The following is an 18,403-nucleotide window of genomic DNA, read 5'->3' on the forward strand; positions in this document are numbered from 1 at the left end:
TAAATGCCTTACCTGCTGTACTACCACTCCAATCTTTTCTTTTTTTTTCACTCCAATATCTTGTCTTCAAAGTTTTTTTTTTTTTTTTTCCAGACTGTCTTCATGATTGAAACACCTGGTTGGGAGGTTTCCAGACCAGCTTCTTTCACTTAGTTCATGCGCTAAAGTTTGTCCCCTACCATCTCATGACTGCTTAGTTCACCTTCTAGCTTTGAGCAGTGTTTTGTTCTCTGAATGAATTGCCATTTACTTATCCATCCATGAAAGACAGATTGGTGGCTTCCAGGTGGAAGTTTTGAAGCTGACAAGTGAGACTTCCTGACACATCCACATGTAGGACTTTATCTGGACATGTTTTCAGCTCCTGGGCTAAATGCTAAATAGAACCCGATTGCTGTTTAATGTGGGAAGAGCTTGTTAAGTGAGGAACTGGAAAAATGTCTTCTAGAGGGGCTATAATTGCCTTTTATTTTTACTATCAGATTTCCTGGTGTAGTGATTTCTTACTGTATAGCCAGGAATAGGAGTAAGCACCGCTAATGTAGACCAAAACTAATAAAATGATAATAATAATAGGAATAATAATCTACATGCATAAATGCTTGTGGAATAAGTTGTCATGCCTTCAGTTTACTTGGAAAGACATAAAAATAAAGATGTGGGACTGTAGTGATAGCAGTGATGTAGTGTAGGGCAGGGTACTTGCTTTGCTTGTGGCTGACCTGGATTTGATCCCTAGCATCCTGGAGCCTGCCAGGAGTAATTTCTGTATGCAGAGCCGGAAGTAATCCCTGAGCCAGGTGTGGCCCCTAAACAAATAATAATAACAACAAGTTAGATTGAGTGTTTCAGGTAGTCTCATTTGCAATCTGTGGATTTCTCAGAACTGCTCAGCCCTTTGGTTCATTTATGTTTTGTTTTTGAAATTAGGGGCCACACCTAGCAAGCAGTGCTCAGGGTTTCCTCTAGACCTGATGTTCAGAAATCACTCCTGATGGTGCTTAGGGTCCCATATGCAATGTTGGGGAGCCTGCATGCAATGCATATGTCCCAGTCCCTTATGTTCTTAAGCCTCCTTTGTCTCACTTTGACATTGGTTTTTCATTGTCTGTTTCTCACCCACATCCAGCAGTGCTTATAGGTCAAACCTGATTCTGTGTTCAGGGGCCACACCAGGCAGTATTTGTGGGGGTCAAAATACAGCAGTGCTGGGATTCAGAATGTAGTTCCAGCTGCAGCCATATACTGCCTCCCACCCCTTACTGTAGAACTTTAAGAAATCTGGGTGCTATTTTTTAATGAGGAGAGAGAGAGAGAGAGAGAGAGAGAGAGAGAGAGAGAGAGAGAGAGAGAGAGAGAGAGAGAGAGAGGGAGAGAGAGAGAGAGAGAGAGAGTTGGCTTTGGATTTTTGTGCCACACACAGCAGTACTCAGGGATTCTTCCAGGCTCTGCACTCAGAATCATTCCTGGTGGAGTTTGGGGACCATATGGGATGCTGGAGGATCCAATTCAAGTTGGCTACATGCATCACAAGTGCCTTACCTGCTGTGCTATTGCTCCAGCCCCTTTATTCTTTGTTTGCTAATTCGTGTTTGGGTCACACTCAGTGTAGCTCAGGGGTTACTCTTGGCTCTGTCCTCCTGATGGGTTGGGGGGAACCATATGAGCTGCTAGAGGTAGAGTCTAGGTGCAATGCAAGTGGCTTACCTGCTGTATACTATTGCTCTGACCACAAAAAGAAGTTTAGAATTTTCATACAGACCAGCTTTTCATTGATTCGTTTCATGAAGTCTTTTTGTTTTGTTTTTTTATTTTTGTTTGTTTTGTTTCGGGGCTATACCAGACAGTGCACAGGGCTTACTCCTGGCTCTGCACTCAGGAATTACTCCTGGTGGGTTCAGGGGACAATACGGAATGCTGGGACTCAAACTCATGTCAACTGTATGCAAGGCAAATGCCCTGTCCACTGTGCTATTGCTCTGGCCTCATGAAGCCTGTATTTTGTGTTATATATCAAATATATATATATATATCATATATATATCATATCATATATATATATCATATCACAGCTGATATGATCTAGACCATCTCCTATTATCTTCTATTTTTTTAAATAGTTCTTGGGCCATACTTAGTGATGCTCAGAGGTTCCTCCTAACTCTGTGTTCAGTAATTACCCCTGGGATGCTAGGGATCAAACTTGGGTTTGCTGTGCCCAAGGCAAACACCCTTCTCACTGTACTATCACTCTGGTTCCTCCATGAACCTTCTTGAGCTCATCTGTGAGGGGCCAAGGCTGGTCTGACTTTCTTTGTTTTCTCATAGGTGGATGGATAGTTGTTCTAACAGCTCTTGGATTAAGGCTTGTCTTTCTTCCTACTGTCTGTCCAGTGTGAGCAAATAGCAAGTATTCAGGCCTTAGAGGATGGACAGACAGACAGGAAACATCCCAGGTTGAGCCCTGGCAAAATGGCATCTGGATGCTGCATCTTCTGTCTTGCCAATGCTGTAGATTCCACAACTGTGTTCCCAAATTTTCTCAGCTGCTAGGAATAGGTGCTATGATAGAGGAAAAGGTCCCCCAATGGGGTGTAACTCACACAGCAGCAGCCCCTTTTTCAGAGGCCCCATTTATTCAAGGACGGGAGCAGGTATGGAGCCCACTAACCAGCTCTCCCAGCTGCCCCATCTAAGCTGACTCTGCTCCCTTTGGAGGATACCGAGTTTCCCCTGTTGACCACACATGCCCGCATTGGACTCAGGTCCAGTTTGTCTCTTGTAGAATCATCTCTAGAGTGGTCACATGACAAACTGTCTAGCCATTGAGCACGCTGCCTACTCTGGGTGACCCTCCTGGGATGGAAGATGAGGGGAGAGGCTCCCCCAAAATAACAGAGCCAGCAGCAAAAATCCTGAAGAGAAAAACAAAAGAGGAACAGAAACATGTGGCATTTTTCCTTGTTACCTCTGCCCTCCTGCTGCTGACCAGGAACTGAGATGGTGGTGGTGGGAATTGGGTGGCAGGAAAAGTCCCGGGCTGAGCCTCTCACAGATGGAGGAAACTGCGGTTGCAGGTGGGATGATGGCAAGAGAACAGCTCAGTCCCCGGTGTGAGGTTTTCATTCTCATTCTTGTGATCATTCAGCTCAATTTCAACACCTTAACATTATCAAAATCATCCTTGAAGGAGCCAGAGCGGTGGCGCAGTGGTAGGACATTTGCCTTGCATGCGGCTGACCTAGGACGGACAATGGTTCGATCCTCCAGTGTCCTATATGGTCGGTCCCCCAAGCTAGGAGAGATTTCTGAGCACATAGCCAGGAGGAACTCCTGAGCATCACCAGGTGTGGCCCCCCCAAAAAACAACAACAACAACAACAACAACAACAAAAATCATCCTTGAAAATCTAGATTTCTGGCTGCTCTTGAAGTCAGGGGGACCAGGGGCTCCTGGCACACACAGAATCAGGCAGGAGCTGCCCAGGACGTGACCTGGGGTGGCTGCTCAGGGGGAAATGACCTATTTCACCCACAGCCTTCACTCACTGCTGCGCTCTCAAGTCAGAGGCAGTCATGTGTGGATCCGGCTGGGCTAGTTGCCTGTGCATCTGCACATCACCCCACAGCTCTTAAGGGAGGAAGGCAGGTGTGGGGAGTTCCTAAAGGGAGATCACCCAAGCTCTCAAGCCCAGCATGGTCCTGGAAATGGTGGCTGGAAGGAGGAGGTGTGGTGTCATCAGATCTAAGGTCTGTCTAGTTGCCAGGTACAGGACTTTTTTTGTTTGTTTGTTTTTGGATCACACCCGGCAGTGCTCAGGGGTTACTCCTGGCTCAGAAATCACTCCTGGCAGGTTCTCGGACCTTGTGGGATGTCGGGATTCGAACCACCATCCTTCTGCATGCAATACTTCCATGCTATCTCTCTGGCCCTCCAGGTACAGGACTTGGCAGGGCCTCCCGACTATCCTGTTCCATGCCCCTCGGGTTCTTGTCACTGTGCATGTGCCTGGATACAGCCTGAGGGAGGGCTGGAGGTGGGTCTTCCATCAGAACCTGCCACCTTAAGGGGTTTTAAATTCTTTCTAATTTTTATTGTAGTGTAATGATTTACTAAGTTGTTCCTAAGGCAGTTGTTTTAGGCATTTAATGTTCCAATACCAACCCCAACCCCATCACCAGTAGGACCTTTCCTTCACTTATTGGGTAAGTGAACCCAATTATCCACCTACCACCCTAGTCTGCCCCCTTGAAGACACAAACTGAGTTACTTAATATTTCTGGTTACAACACAAAGACAACTGGAATTATCAACACTTAGATCAACAAGGATCACTTTGTTTTTTGTTTTTTTTTTTTTGTTTGTTTTTGTTTTTGTTATTTTGGGCCACGCTCTGTGATACTCAGGGGTTACTCCTGGCTCTGCACTCGGAGATGGCTCCTGGTAGGTTCAGGGGATTATATAGCATGCCAAGTATCAAACCCGGGTTCGTCCTGGGTTGGCAGCGTGCCAGGCAAATGCCCTACTAATGTGCTATCACTCTGGCCCCTTAAGTCTTTGGTTTTGGTTTTGGGGCCACACCTGGTGGTGCTCAGGGGTCACTCCTCGCTCAGTGCTCAAAAAGCACTCCTGGCAGGCTCAGGAACCATTTGGGATGCTGAAAATAAACCTGGGTTCGTCCCAGGTCAGTTGCATGCAAGGTGAATGCCCTACCGCTGTGCTATTGCTCAGGCCCAGAAAGGATCAGTTCAAAATTATTGTTGTATTTCTCTAAGATGTTACTAAAGTTAGTGTCAGGGCCAGAATGGTGGCTCAGAGTGGTAAGGCGTCTGCCTTGACCATGCTAGCCTAGGACGAACTTCGATGCAATCCCCTAGTGTCCCATATGGTCCCCCAAGCCAGGAGCAATTTCTAATTGCATAGCCAGGAGTAATCCCTGAGTGTCACTGGGTGTGGCCCAAAATACCAAAAAACAAAAACCAAAATAATAAAGTTAGTGTCTAAGAATTTACTGGGCTATGGCTGGTGCTAATTAAGTCTTCTGTGTTATTATTTATACTCACTCAACTTGGTAACTTTTTATGGAACTTTTCCATCAGACTTCCTGCAATCTTACTAAATTGATACGACTATAAAATATTATGACGTAAAAAAGATTAAGGTATCATATTCGGTTCTGCAGTCCAGGACTTATAGATATAAAACACATTTGATGGCTTGGAAGTTTGATAAGGTTATTACTCGTAGAGGTGGGCTGTTTCTGTCAGAGGGTATAGGGGGTGGCATTGGGTTCTGTAATTCATGCAGAAAAGGGAATCTGATCTCCCCACTTTCTGATAAGGTCACAGAGGGATCCATGGGTCAGCTTTTTTTGGGGGGCCTTTCTCCTTCCTGGCCTGCTGCTCCCAGGAAGGAGCCTGTATCTGAAGACTGGAGGGAGACTGGAGGGATCCTAGGTCAAATGGAAAGAGGAGCAGAGAGATAAGGGGAGAGAGAAAGCCCAGGGAGGGCCCTGCTCTGATGGACCTGTGGGACAGACACTCCAGGTCCACAAGGTTCAAGGACTTGGCCATTGTCTTCAAAGGCAGATGTGGCCTGTGTCTGGAGTTGGCATTGGCCTTCTGTTCCCTAAAAAGTGTATTAGAGCACAGATGATACTAGCTCTCACTCTGGGATGTTATCTTGAAGGACTTGGTGGTTCCGGCCAGAGCACCCAGATGGTGAAACAGGGCAGAGCCCCTTGCCAAGCCATGAGGCCTGAGAGGTAAGACATTGTGAGGGCCACACCACAAGGTGGTGCACAATTTGGGGATGGGGTTCTGAAAGGACAAAGCCTCCCAGGGTTCTCAGACCCTCTCCTCTGCCCTCTTAGCACCCATGAATGAGAGCAGGAGCAGGTTAGGGTTTGGGGTCGAGAGGCACTGAAATGCTGTGAGGTTGTTCCTATGAGGCCTTTAGGTGAATGTCCTTCTCACCTGCCTCTTATTTTCTTTTCTTTTGGGGGCCACACCTAGCTGGCTTCAGGGCTTACTCCTGGCTTTGTGCTCAGGAATTACTCCTGCTGAACCACATGGGGTGCAGCAGATTGAATCCCATCGTGTGGGTTGTATACAAGCAAGGACTCCATCTGTGCTATGGCTCCGGCCCCTCACTGGCCTTTGGGAAGTGGTTGGCTGGGGCATAGCACCTGATTCCTCAGACATGCCCAAAGTACCCCCCACTGATTTTCCCAGAACATCCTGTTCCTCTCCCTTTGGACCACTGTAATAATGACCTTTTTCAGTCTAGTTGTTATTGTTTTTGTTGTTGTTCTTATTTTCTTCTTCTTCATTTCCTCCTCTTTCTCTTCCTTCTCCTCCTCCTCTTCCTCCTTCTCTTCCACCTCCTCTTCCTCTTTCTTCTTCTCTTCCTCCTCTTCTTCTTTCTCTTCCTCCTTTTCCTCCTCCTTCTTCTTCCTCTTCTCCTCTTTCTCTTCCTTCTCTTCCTCCTCCTTCTCTTCCTCCTTCTCTTTCTTCTTCCTCTTTTTCTCCTTCTCCTCTTCCTCCTTCTCTTTCTCTTCCTCTTCTCCTCCTCTTCCTCTTCCTTCTCCTCTTCTTCTCCTTCTCCTCCTCTTCCTCCTTCTCTTTCTTCTTCCTCTTCTCCTCCTCCTCTTCTTCTTCCTTCTCCTCTTCTTCTCCTCCTCCTCCTTTTCCTCCTTCTGCTCCTCCTCTTCCTCTTCCTCCTCCTTCTCCTACTTGTCCTTTTCCTCCTGGGAAAGGGCCCGAGATAGCACGGACGTAAGGCATTTGCCTTTCATGCTGAAGAATGGTGGTTTGAATCCTGGCATCCCATATGGTCCCCTGTGCCTGCCAGGGGCAATTTCTGAGCATAGAGCCAGGAGTAACCCCCGAGCTCTGCTGGGTGTGGCCCAAAAACCAAAAACCAAAAAAAAAAAAAAAAAAAGATGACACCCAGCTATCAATCCCAAACAAATGTGTTTTCTCAACTGCAACCTCCCTTAAACCTCTTTTTTTTTTTTTTTAATATGTAGAAGCTCACTGGATAGGTATTTTTATCTCACTCTCAACCACCCCGCCGCGCCCCTCCTCCCATGGATGTGTATTGGTATAAAGAAAAGTCAGTTTTGGCTTGGTGCTCAGGGATACCACCAGGCACAAACTGCTCCACGGCTCTCTCCTGGCTTCACTTATTATTTCTTTGTTGCTACCCTGCTTCTTCAGACCCACATGTGTGGGGATCTCACAACTTGGGGGATTTATTTTATCATCACTTTTTTTTTTTTTTTTGCTTTTGGGTTCACACCTGGCAGTGCTCAGGGATTACTCCTGGCTCCAGGCTCAGAAATTGCTCCTGGCAGGCTCAGGAGACCATATGGGACGCTGGGATTCGAACCTCTGACCTTCTGCAAGAAAGGCAAACACCTTACCTCTATGCTATCTGTCTGGCCCTGGAGGGATTTATTTTAAAACCTCCTTTTCTTCTTTCTTCCCCTCTTCTTCTAATCTTCTTCCTCAATCTCCTCCCCCTTATCTTCCTCCTTCTTTTTCTCTTCTTCCTCCTCTTCCTCCTCAGACTTCTGGAAAGTCTGGAAAGTCACTGTCCAATCTTCTTGGTTCACCCTTAAGAAACTAGAACCAGCCACTCTTTTGCTAACTCCCGCCTTGCCTCCCGCTTCCCCTGTCACCACCCTCTATCCTTTTTCCCCATCTGGTCTCATCTGGAATTCGACACCCCACTCCGCCCAACTCAGAATTGTCCCAGACTGCAATGTGTGTTGCTCAGCACTTGATCCCAGATCACCTCTTCCAATAAGTCTCTCTCAGAGCACCTTGGAGTAATCTGTCATATCTGCCTCTCACCTACTTTTTCTTCCCATAGGAGAAAGCAAAAAAAAAAAAAAAAAAAAAAGGAAAAAAAAGGAATGAGGCTTCATAATAATATTATGAATAAATAATAATTTTAATATATTATGAGTATATATGCATATTATTTTTCTTTTTCTTTTTTTTTTTTTTTTTTGGTTTTTGGTTTTTGGGTCACACCCGGCGGTGCTCAGGGGTTACTCCTGGCTGTCTGCTCAGAAATAGCTCCTGGCAGGCACGGGGGACCATATGGGACACCGGGATTCGAACCAACCACCTTTGGTCCTGGATTGGCTGCTTGCAAGGCAAACACCGCTGTGCTATCTCTCCGGGCCCATATTATTTTTCTTTGATTAGCATAACGTGATACCAAAGCCACAGTGGAAAAACTTGCCTTACCTTCATATGCATCTAACAGGCCTTCATGATCTCAGATTCCCAGCCCTCAGGAACAACGAGCAAAGACAGAAAAATGAGACAGTAGCTCTTTGCAAGACTGTGCCCCCACAGGGTTTTTCAAAGGAAGAACTATGATGAAGCCATATGAAGCCATAGCCCTTGGGCACTTGTCTTGTGCTCCATGTGGCCAGATGGAAACATCTCTGAGACTCTTCGTGATGGGGGAGGCCCTGTTGGATTTCTCTGTGGAATCAGCTGGGTCTGCTGTGTGTGTGTTTAATGAACCTCGTCTTGTTTTGCTCCCACAGCGATAGAGACACGAAGACTTAGCAGGCACAATTTTTAAACAGGAACATATGAGCCTGTCACTTTAAACACAGCTGCTGAACGTATTTTGCTGTCAGTGATGAAAAGGGAACTTTTTTTTCAGTGGCACTTTGAATTCCAAAAACCTCCTCTCTGCCGTCCCGTTCTTACTGACTTTGCTGCTTCTAATGTTCTGGGGGGAATCAGAGATGATATTGATGGAAGTGATTTTTTATTTATTTTTTGATCATGTGTAATGAAATGAGCTAACATTTGGAAGATTAGCATGACTCTGGGAATCAGTATGTTCCGGAATCATCAAGGCAGGCTGTTAGAAAATCATGCATGCATAGAAAATTCATTCCAAGTGCAAGCAGACCCGTGGATTTTAATTTGACAGCGTATTAAAGTTCACTGATACAATTTCAGATGCCGCATCACGACTGACCTTTAGAAACTCTTCCTTGTCAAGCTTTGTGGCTAGAGCTGAGAAAAATCTTCAATTGTCTAAAAAGACTAGAAAATTGCTCTTTCTTGACCCCCCACTGCAGCTCAAGATGACAAATTTCTTTCTTTCTTCTTCAGAAAAAAATGTCTCTCGGTGCACTGGAGAAGCAGTGATGAGAATCCCAACATTATTTGGAGCATCAGCCAGGAAAAAAATTGTAAACATGTTTTTAAAAAAAATCAGGCTGGAGTGATAGTACAGTGGGGTGGGCATTTGACTTGCACGTAGCCAACCCGGGTTTGACTTTCAGTATCCCATATGATTCCCTGAGCCTGCCAGAAGTGATTTCTGAGCACAGAGGCAGGAGTAACACCTGAATGCCACAAGGTGTGGCCCCAAAACAAACAAAAAAACAAATAAACAAACAAGCTACTCTATTGACACATTTTATTTCATTTGGTTTGAAATAACAGCAATTATTCATAAAAACAATACATCTAGCAACACAATGAGCTATTGTTGATATATTTTTTAAATATCAGTGCTGGGATTCAAACCCTCACAGCCACAATGCAAGTACTCTGCCCTTAAATTCCATCTTCTTCCACCCAGTTGCCTCTATTTTTAAGGAAATTAAATAAAGTTCTTAAATAGTTAAGTATTGTCAATTTCCTCAGTGTGATTTCTTTATGTTGTGTTTCTGTCACATGGAGATTTTTCTAAAACATTTTCTCATCCCTTAATATTTTATTTATTATTTTTTTTATCACCATCATTTGTTTTTTTTTGGGGGGGGGGTTCACACTCAGCTGTGCTGCATTGAACCCAGATCTCCCACATCCAAAGAATATACATCACTCAGCCTGTGACGAGCTCTCTCCTGCTCTCTGGACGTCCTAGAGAGGCCCAGAATGTGGAGTTCTCTCCACCTGCGAGGGTCCATTCCAGACTCTCCCAGACCTAAGCGTCTCAATGGAATCGAATTCCCAGGCGCCCATTTGCTGCCTGCACTACGAACGACCTTCCACCAGAGGGCGGCATCAGCCGGAGGCAGAGTCTCCACCCTTCACCACTGGACAGGGCTTGGGTTGGGCCAGCGGCCTGGTTCCTCTTGGGGACCCTGAACCCCAACCTGAACCCCGCTCAGGCAATCAGGACCCAGGGGGAGGAGGCCTCGTCTCCAGCCCACAGGGATGAGGGAGGCGGCGGGTTTGCTGGGAGAACAGGAGGTGCAATGAAGGTGTTGTTGGTGGTGGGGTGTCCCAGGCAGCAGCAGATCCAGGCCCAACCTCAAGGTCCAATAAAGGACCAATTTCTCGTCCACATCATAGAGCATTGATGGGGCGTCGAGAGACTGTCCCAGGCGGCGGGAGATTGATGCTTCCCCTCCCCAGAGTAGTCCAAGTGGGCGCTGAGCCCCATGCCCTGTTCTTGGGGACCCCCATGCTCCAGCTCTGCTCCTGCTCCCCAACCTGTCCCTGTCCCCATCCCTGTCCCTGCTGCTCTCTCTGGCCATGAGCCTCCAGCCCTAGCACAGCCCCCAGCTCGAGCTCCTACTGGGAAACCAAGGTCCAGGCACCAGGGAGTGCTTGAGAGGTGGAACTTTCTCGGTGATTCCCCAGCTCCTGTCTGGGGAAGAGGGGGAAAGAGGTTCCTTCCAAGCCTTCCTCATCTCCAGAGTTGAGGGACAGGCGAAATGCATCCCTGGGGCTGGAGAGAGGACAGCGCACAGGCAGGGTGCTCGCCTTGTATGCTGGTTTAATCCCTGGCCCCCTCCCTATACAGTTCCCTGAACCCGACCAGCAGTGATCTAGGAGTGAGCACTGAGCACAGCTGGTGGAGACCCAAATCTCTCCCCTATTCCTCCAGAACAAAACAACACAAGCCCACGCCCCTCCTCCCAGCTTTCCTGGCAGGTGACTCTTGAGAGCTAGGAATGGATAGATCCCATAGGCAATCCTTGGGAGGCAGGAGTGGATCCCACAGGTGATCTTTGAGAGCGGGGAATGGATCTCACAGGTGTTCCTTGAGAGGTGGGAGTGGGTCCTATAGGTGACCCTTGAGATCAGGAGTGGATCCCACAGGTAATCCTTGAGAGGTGAGAGTGGATCCTACAGATGATCCTTGGGATGGGGAGTGGATTCCATAAGCAATCCTTGGGAGTGGATTCCACGGGTAATCTTTGAGAGCTGGGAATGGATCCCACAGGTGTTCCTTGAGAGGTGGGAGTGGATCCCATAGGCAATCCTTGGGAGATGGGAGTGGATCCTACAGGTGATCCTAGAGAGGTAAGAGTGGATCCTACAGGTGATCCTTGAGAGCTAGGAGTGGATCCTACAGGAGCTCCTTGAGAAGCAGGAGTGGGTCCCATAAGTGATCCTCGAGGTCCCAGAGTGGATCCTAGAGAGTTCCTTCTAGGCCTCCCCACAGTGACTGAGCCAAGAGAGATGGACCAGTTTCCCACACTGCCCAGCTCTTCAGACCCACCTGTGTGCATATGTGTGTGTGTACTTGAGCACACGCAACAGGGTGCATACATGTGATTGTGCACATGAGAGTGTAATCTGTGCTGTGTGCGTGTCCGTGAGAGTATGAGAGTGTGGTGTGTGGACATGAGGGTGTGATTTGTGGACATGTGTGGGACAGGAGAGTGAGTGTGCCTCTATGGAAACATGTGATGTTTGTTCATGCATGTAGGCATGTGAGTGTGTCATGTATACACAGGAGTACAGGTATGTTTGTATGCATATAAGTATGCTGTGTGTTCATGCATGTGTGGTGGGAGGTGCTCACATACGTACACAACGGTGTGTGTGTGTGTGAGATTCGGGCTCAGTGGCTCCCCACGGGCAGCGGGGCCGTCCCCACATCGGGTGTCACAGCTGAGCATCCTGACTTCCTGGATTCCAAACCACAAGTAGAGAGAGGCGTGAGGGGCGCAGGGGCTGGGCCTGCGTTTGTGGGCAGAGTAGCACCGCCTGCCACAGACCCAAAGCCCAGGAGCAGCCTGGGCAGAGCGGGGAGCATCCAACTGTTGGCCCCAGCATGGCAGTGCCCACTGGTGGGCTCTCGTAGGTGCCCAGATGGCCGCAGCCATGTGGCTGGTGTCTGTGACGGCAGGATTGCTGATGGCGACCCTCTCAGCACGCTCAGGTATCTATGCGGCTCTGTTTAGCTTCTCTTGCTTTCTGGAACCTTCAGACCCTGACGGCATCTTGCCAGCTGTGCCCATAGCAATCGGGCCTGGGCGGGGGTAGGGAGAACCCTTGAAGGGGCTCTATTGGCCCTGTTAAGAGGAATCTGGTGGAACAGCTGTGTGGGCAGCAGGTGCGTGTCCCTACTGGAGGAGCCTCAGCTGGACCCCAGACTCAGGGACTCCTGCCCCCTTTCTGGCCGGGTTTTGGGAGAACCCGCACCCCTTCCCGTGAGGGAGGCCCATGAGTTTACCCAGCTCAGCCAGAACCCCTGGAAGCTGCGAATGGCACCTCATAGGCCTTTGGGGGTGATTCAGGGCTTGGGGGAAAAGGCAGGTAATGAAGGCCACTAGGGTCCCTGTCTGCTGAGTTCTTCCAGGGTGCCGAGCCCTGCTCCCCCGAACCTCACCCATCAGTCTCTACAGAGTGCGGGGTCCCCATGGGCAGTGTGTAGGGGAGGAACCGCTGATATGAGTCAGAATTCTGGGCACCCCGACCCTGAAGACCAAGCCCAAGTACTTTCCTTTGATGTGAGGGGCAGCTGTGCTGATGAAGGGAACTGAGAGTCTTGGGGTGCTGTGGGGGTTGAGGTCACTTCTTGTCTCTGCCTTTACCGAGGGGACCTGGTTTCAGGCCTCCAAACCAGACTGTGGTATCCGCTCCTCTGCGGAAGGTGATGCTTAGAGGACACCCCTGCTCTCCTCCCCATGGCTGTGTCTCTCATCCCACTCAGGGCCAGTCTGGGCTGAAGGGAGGGGACTCTGAAACCTGGGCAGCTCTGGGGAAAATGAAAGTGACCCCTAGCTGCCCCTCCCAGACCTCCTCTTCTGTATCCCTAGTTTGGGTAGGGACATTGGTGTTTGTTCCCGCCGTTCACAATGGCCTTGGTTTCCGGCCACCTCCCTGGCCACCAAAGAGAGAAAATTTTAAGTCTCTCTGTCAATGGGGACTGGCACCCTTTGCCATACTGGGCAGTGAGGGAAGGGGCTGGTGACATTACACAGCGGGGATGGTGCTTGCCTGGGGCACAGCTGACTCAGGTTCACTCCCTGGCATCATAGATGCTCCCTGGATTACCTCTATGAGTGATCCCTGAGCACCACAGAGTATGAGGCAAAATCCAAAATATAAAGAAAAAAGAAAGGCGAGATATGTATGGAAATGAACAGTGAGAACCCCATTTCTGTGCATACCAATAGGGACATCATGGGGTACCTGGCTAGAACCCACATGTACCTTTTCTGCAGATGGGGAAAAAAAGAAACCACAGGGTCAGCAGGTCTCCCCTGGGAAAAAATGTATTTAATTTAATTTTTAAAAATTATTTTGATTAGTTTTTGATTTGGGGGCCACACCCAGCAATGCTCAGGGGTCACTCCTGCCTTTTGTACTCAGGAATCACTCCTGACAAGTTTAGAGGACCCCATGGTCCTGGGTCAGCTACATGCAAGGCAAATGTTCTCCCCGCTGTACTATCACTCTGGTCCTGTCCTGTGGAAGTTTCTTCTCAACGTTATGAGGGACTGTTGGCATGTGATTCGGGAACAGTTTCTGGGGTGATCTAAAGGCGTGAAAAGCTGCACTCAGAACCTGCCAGCGGGTCATTCACGGATCTACCATCTGAGTGAGAAATAGGGTCAAGCCTAACAAGTGCTGTAGGCAGAAAAACTGGGAACCAGAGACCCCCTAGACAGCACTGGGAGAGGGGAGCCCCTTAGCGTGATCAGAGCGAGCGGTTAGGACATGTCATGGCTGAATCTTGTCTTGCACAGAGCTATGAACAGAGCTCAGGGCCTCTCAGGAGAGATGCAGAGAAAAGGTCAACCATAGCTGTAAGGCCTGAGAGAGTGGGCGCCTGAGGCCCAACAGGAAATGCCAGACCCTGTACCCCAAGAATTGTGGCACTGAGAGTCTGGGTGAGCCCTAGGCGGCCAAAGTCTGGGTCTCCTGGGTCCTGGCCCGCCAGGCCTGGCCTCTCCTGTCCTGCTCCCTGCTGCTGGAGTATACTCTGTCTTGTCCTGGGCCTCATAGGCCTTTCCCCTATCCCCGAAGACTGGGCGCTGAGCTGCCCTTGGCCTTATTTGTCCGTTGGGCCTTGGCCCTTGCTGAGGCCTCCCAGGGCTCCTCAGTTTAGCAGCTCTGCTCACCAGTGCTAGATGAGGCCCCTCAAGATAATGAGGCAGAGAGAAGGAACTAAAAGTGTTTTATAAGGTGGTGCTAGGATGAGGGCAGGAGACAGGGCCTGGAGCTGAGATGGGGATTACACAGTGTGTATGAAGGGAATGGAGGTCCTGCTTCTAATTAATACACTCTGTGTCTTGGGCCTTCCATCTTCCTGTCTGTGAAACGGGTACTTTGAGCAGTGCTTAGGGCTTGACCTGAGCTGGCCCAGAGTGCGAGGGTGTAACTCAAAGGTCCCACATTTTCCACCAGCTATCCCCCTCCATGGCCCCAATCCCTCTGCAAGAGGCTTGGGTGAATCTCAAGGCCATATTCAGTAGTGTTTGGGGGGCATCTGGTATCGGGGCTCATTTGAGTTTGGGTTCTTGAACATTTTAGTTGTGTGTTTCTGACCCCTGATAGAACCGCCTGCCCAGGAAACTCTTCAATTAACCAATTTTGTTGTTGTTGTTGTTGTTTTGGGCCACAACTGGCAGTGCTCCTGGCTATCTGTTCAGAAATAGCTCCTGGCAGACACGGGAGACCATATGGGATGCCAGGATTCGAACCAACCACCTTAGGTCCTGGGTCAGCTGCTTGCAAGGCAAACGCTGTTGTGCTATCTCTCCGGCAGTTTAGTTTTGGGATTTGAGGTCTATACCCGGCAGCACTCAAGGGTTAATCCTGGCTCTGTTTTCAGCAAGCATTTCTGCCAGGCGCTGGGGACCATATGGGATTGGGGGATCAAACCCAAGTCAGCTATCAGCTAGATGCAATGCAAATGCCCTACCGGCTATCTCTCTAACTCCAAATGAAGAATTTTTTAAAAGTCATGTTTTCCCTTGTAAATTCATAAAATGAATTGCATTTTATGTGTAAGCCCAATCTTATTAATATCGACTCGCAAGGGCTCTTTGATAAATATTTTAGCAAATCACGTTGAACTGAGCAAGAGCCTGTAAATAATAAATATCACTCACAAATGGAGCTCATCAAATTCCCTTAGATCTGTGCTGTCCAATTTGGCAGAAACTAAGAGTGTCTATGTTTCAGTGCCACTAGTTCAAGACGTGTTGAAAATTATAAAATACTAAATCAGGAAATTTAAAAAAACTTAGCATATCTTGTTAGTAAATGTTATATGAGTTGCATGCTGGAATGAAAATGTTTTGACTACATCGGGTTAAATAAATGGTATTGTTGCTATTTCCTTTATTTATTCCTTTTTATTTTTAAAAATGAGAATACCAGAAAATGTAAACTGACATATGTAGTTTGTGACATTTTATTTGTTTGTTTGTTTTTTGTTTTGGGGCCACAATCTGTGGTGTTCAAAACTTAACTCCTAGTGATGGGGAGACCCTCTGGGATGCCGGATATGGAAATTTGAGTCGGCCACATACAAGGCAAACGCCCTTCTTGCTGTTCTGTCCCTCCAGGTCCTTCGAGTCATTTTTCTTTTTTTGGTTTTTGGTTTTTGGGCCACACTCAGCAGCACTCAGGGGCTACTCCTGGCTATGTGCTCAGAAATTGCTCCTGGCAGACTCGGGGAACCATATGGGATGCTGGGGATTGAACCCAGGTCCATCTCCTGTTGGCCTTGTGCAAGGCAAACACCCTAGTGCTGTGCTATCACTCCAGCTTCCCTTTGTGTCATTTTTATATTGAATAACACTTAATCTAATTTATATCTAATTTATTCGAAGCTACACTTACAAAGGCGAGGGATTTGATTTTCTTAGAAACGTTTTAAATCTCTCTCAGAAACAGAACAGAAACAGAACCTTTCCAAGGATTATCGACGAAGTTTACAGAGCTGACACTCAGAATAGGAACTAAGTGAAGATTAGCTTCTCAGACAACTTGCTGATATGGTGGAAATCTCTTCTGTGTTCAGCTCAAATAATCAGTGTCAGCCAATGCCTTGGTGGCATCCAAGAGAAGCAAGGACACCTATGACCCACACACATGGGCTCACTTTAGCACCTCTGTATTTATTTTAATTAATTAATTAATTAATTTATTTGGGGGGGGCCACACCTGATGACGCTCAGAGTTTACTCCTGGCTCTACGCTCAGAAATCGCTCCTGGCAGGCTTGGGGAACCATATGGGATGCCGGGATTCGAACCACCGTCCTTCTGCATGCAAGGCAAACACCCTACCTTCATGCTTCATTCGGTCCCTATTTGTTTTTTATTTATTTATTTATTTATTTATTGTGGTTTTTGGGTCACACCCGGCAGTGCTCAGGGGTTTTTCCTGGCTCCGTGCTCAGAAATTGTTCCTGGCAGGCACGGGGGACCATATGGGACTCGGGGATTCGTACTGATGACCTCCTGCATGAAAGGCAAACACCTTACCTCCATGCTATCTCTCCGGCCCCTATTTGTTTTATTTTTAATGCTGCTGACCTTTCTGGGTTTAAAAGTCACCCAACAAGTGTTCAACCATCATCTCATTGCTGCTGAACCCTAAACACCCCTGGACTGCTAGTATAACAGGTCCCTTTTGTGTTTAGCTTGTTGTAGTTTGGGTCTCTTGATTCAATTTTCATTGGGTTTGTTTTGGGTATTTAGATCTGTTCCTTTTTTATTTCTACTCAACCTGTTTTTTTTTTTGCCACCCCAGCTATGATCAGATGTTATTCCTGGTTCTGTGCTCTGGAATTCCTTCTGGTGGTGCTCGGGGGACCAAATGGGATGCTGTAGATGTCGGCCATGTGCAAGGCTAGTGCCCTACCTCCCCTGTGCTATTGCTCCAGCCCCCAAACTTGACTTTATAAACCTTCTCCTCAGGTGACCTATGACCCAATTGAATTACACTTTAATCAGTGCAAACTATTATATTTTCTGTGTGTGTGTTCCAATTTTAGGATATGTGCTGCCTAAGCGAGTACCGACCTGTTTATCTTTTGTGAGGTCATTTCTGCTCATCTTTTGATATGTTGTTTGTTTTCTTGTGAAGTTCTTCTACCAATGTTTTCTAGATCTATGAACCCATTTGTTAGATGACTGGTGGACAAATATTTTATCCCCGTTTGTAGGGTGTCTTTTTCTTCTGGCCATTGTATGGTTCATAGGCACAATAGAATACCAGTTGGCTTAAAGAAAAGATGAAATCTTTTCATCATGCTGTTGACCCCTATGTGGATGACTCTGGAGAGAAACATGCTGAGTGGAGTTGGTCAGAAGAGGGACACACACAGATGATCTCTCTCATGAACAGGTTATAAAGAAACAGCATAATGAGGTTGGTGCAATAGCACTGCCGATAAGGAGCTTGCCTTGCATGCAGTTGTCGCTGACTCAATTCCTGGCATCTCTTCCTGGCATCTCAGGTCCCCCTGAGCCTTCCAGTCTTCCAGAAGTGTTTCCTGAGTACAGAGGCAAAAATAAGCCCTGAGCAATGCCCGGTGTGATCTTAAAATTAAAATTAAATAAAGATACATAGTAAGGGAATAACAAATGCTTCGAGGCCATAGAAACTGAGAACTGATCTTAAATAGGAAGCAGGAAGTAGGGACAATGGGACGTGGATACATTGGGATAATTAATAGTGGAGGGAAGCTGATATTCTGGTGCAAGGTCTGGTATTTGACTATTTTATTGGGGGGGACCACACCCTGTGGTGTTCAGGGCTCTGCAATCAGGGATCATTCCTGCTGGTGCTTGGGGGACCATATGGGATTCTGGGGATCAAACCAGGGTTGGCCACTTACAGGCCAGGCTAGTTCTGTTCCCACTATGCTTTCTTCCTAGCCAGGGGGTGTTGGAATATTTTGTGCAAGAAACTTTTCCAGAATCAATATTTTATTTTATTTGTTTGTTTTTTTGGGGGTCACACCCGGCAGCACTCAGGGATTATTTCTGGCTCTATGCTCAGAAATCGCCCCTGGCAGGCTCGGGGGACCATATGGGATCCCAGGATTTGAACAACCATCCTTTTGCATGCAAGACAAATGCGCTACCTCCATGCTATCTCTCCAGCGCCCAGAATCAATATTTGAAAAAAAAAAAACAAACCAGAATCAA

The 18,403-nt window shown here is 47.6% G+C and overlaps 1 protein-coding gene across 1 annotated transcript in view; it reads left to right on the plus strand.

The window, feature by feature from the left end:
* The first annotated feature begins 12,099 nt into the window (after positions 1-12,099).
* The window catches only part of CD6 (CD6 molecule), a 47,688-nt gene continuing 41,384 nt past the window's right edge, over positions 12,100-18,403 (plus strand). Inside the window, 1 exon segment of the mRNA XM_049780859.1 lies at positions 12,100-12,169. Within this exon segment, the coding sequence (XP_049636816.1) occupies positions 12,100-12,169 (70 nt within the window).

The sequence above is a fragment of the Suncus etruscus genome, chromosome 9 (assembly GCF_024139225.1).
Source record: "Suncus etruscus isolate mSunEtr1 chromosome 9, mSunEtr1.pri.cur, whole genome shotgun sequence".
In the NCBI taxonomy this organism is placed as follows: Eukaryota; Metazoa; Chordata; class Mammalia; order Eulipotyphla; family Soricidae; genus Suncus; species Suncus etruscus.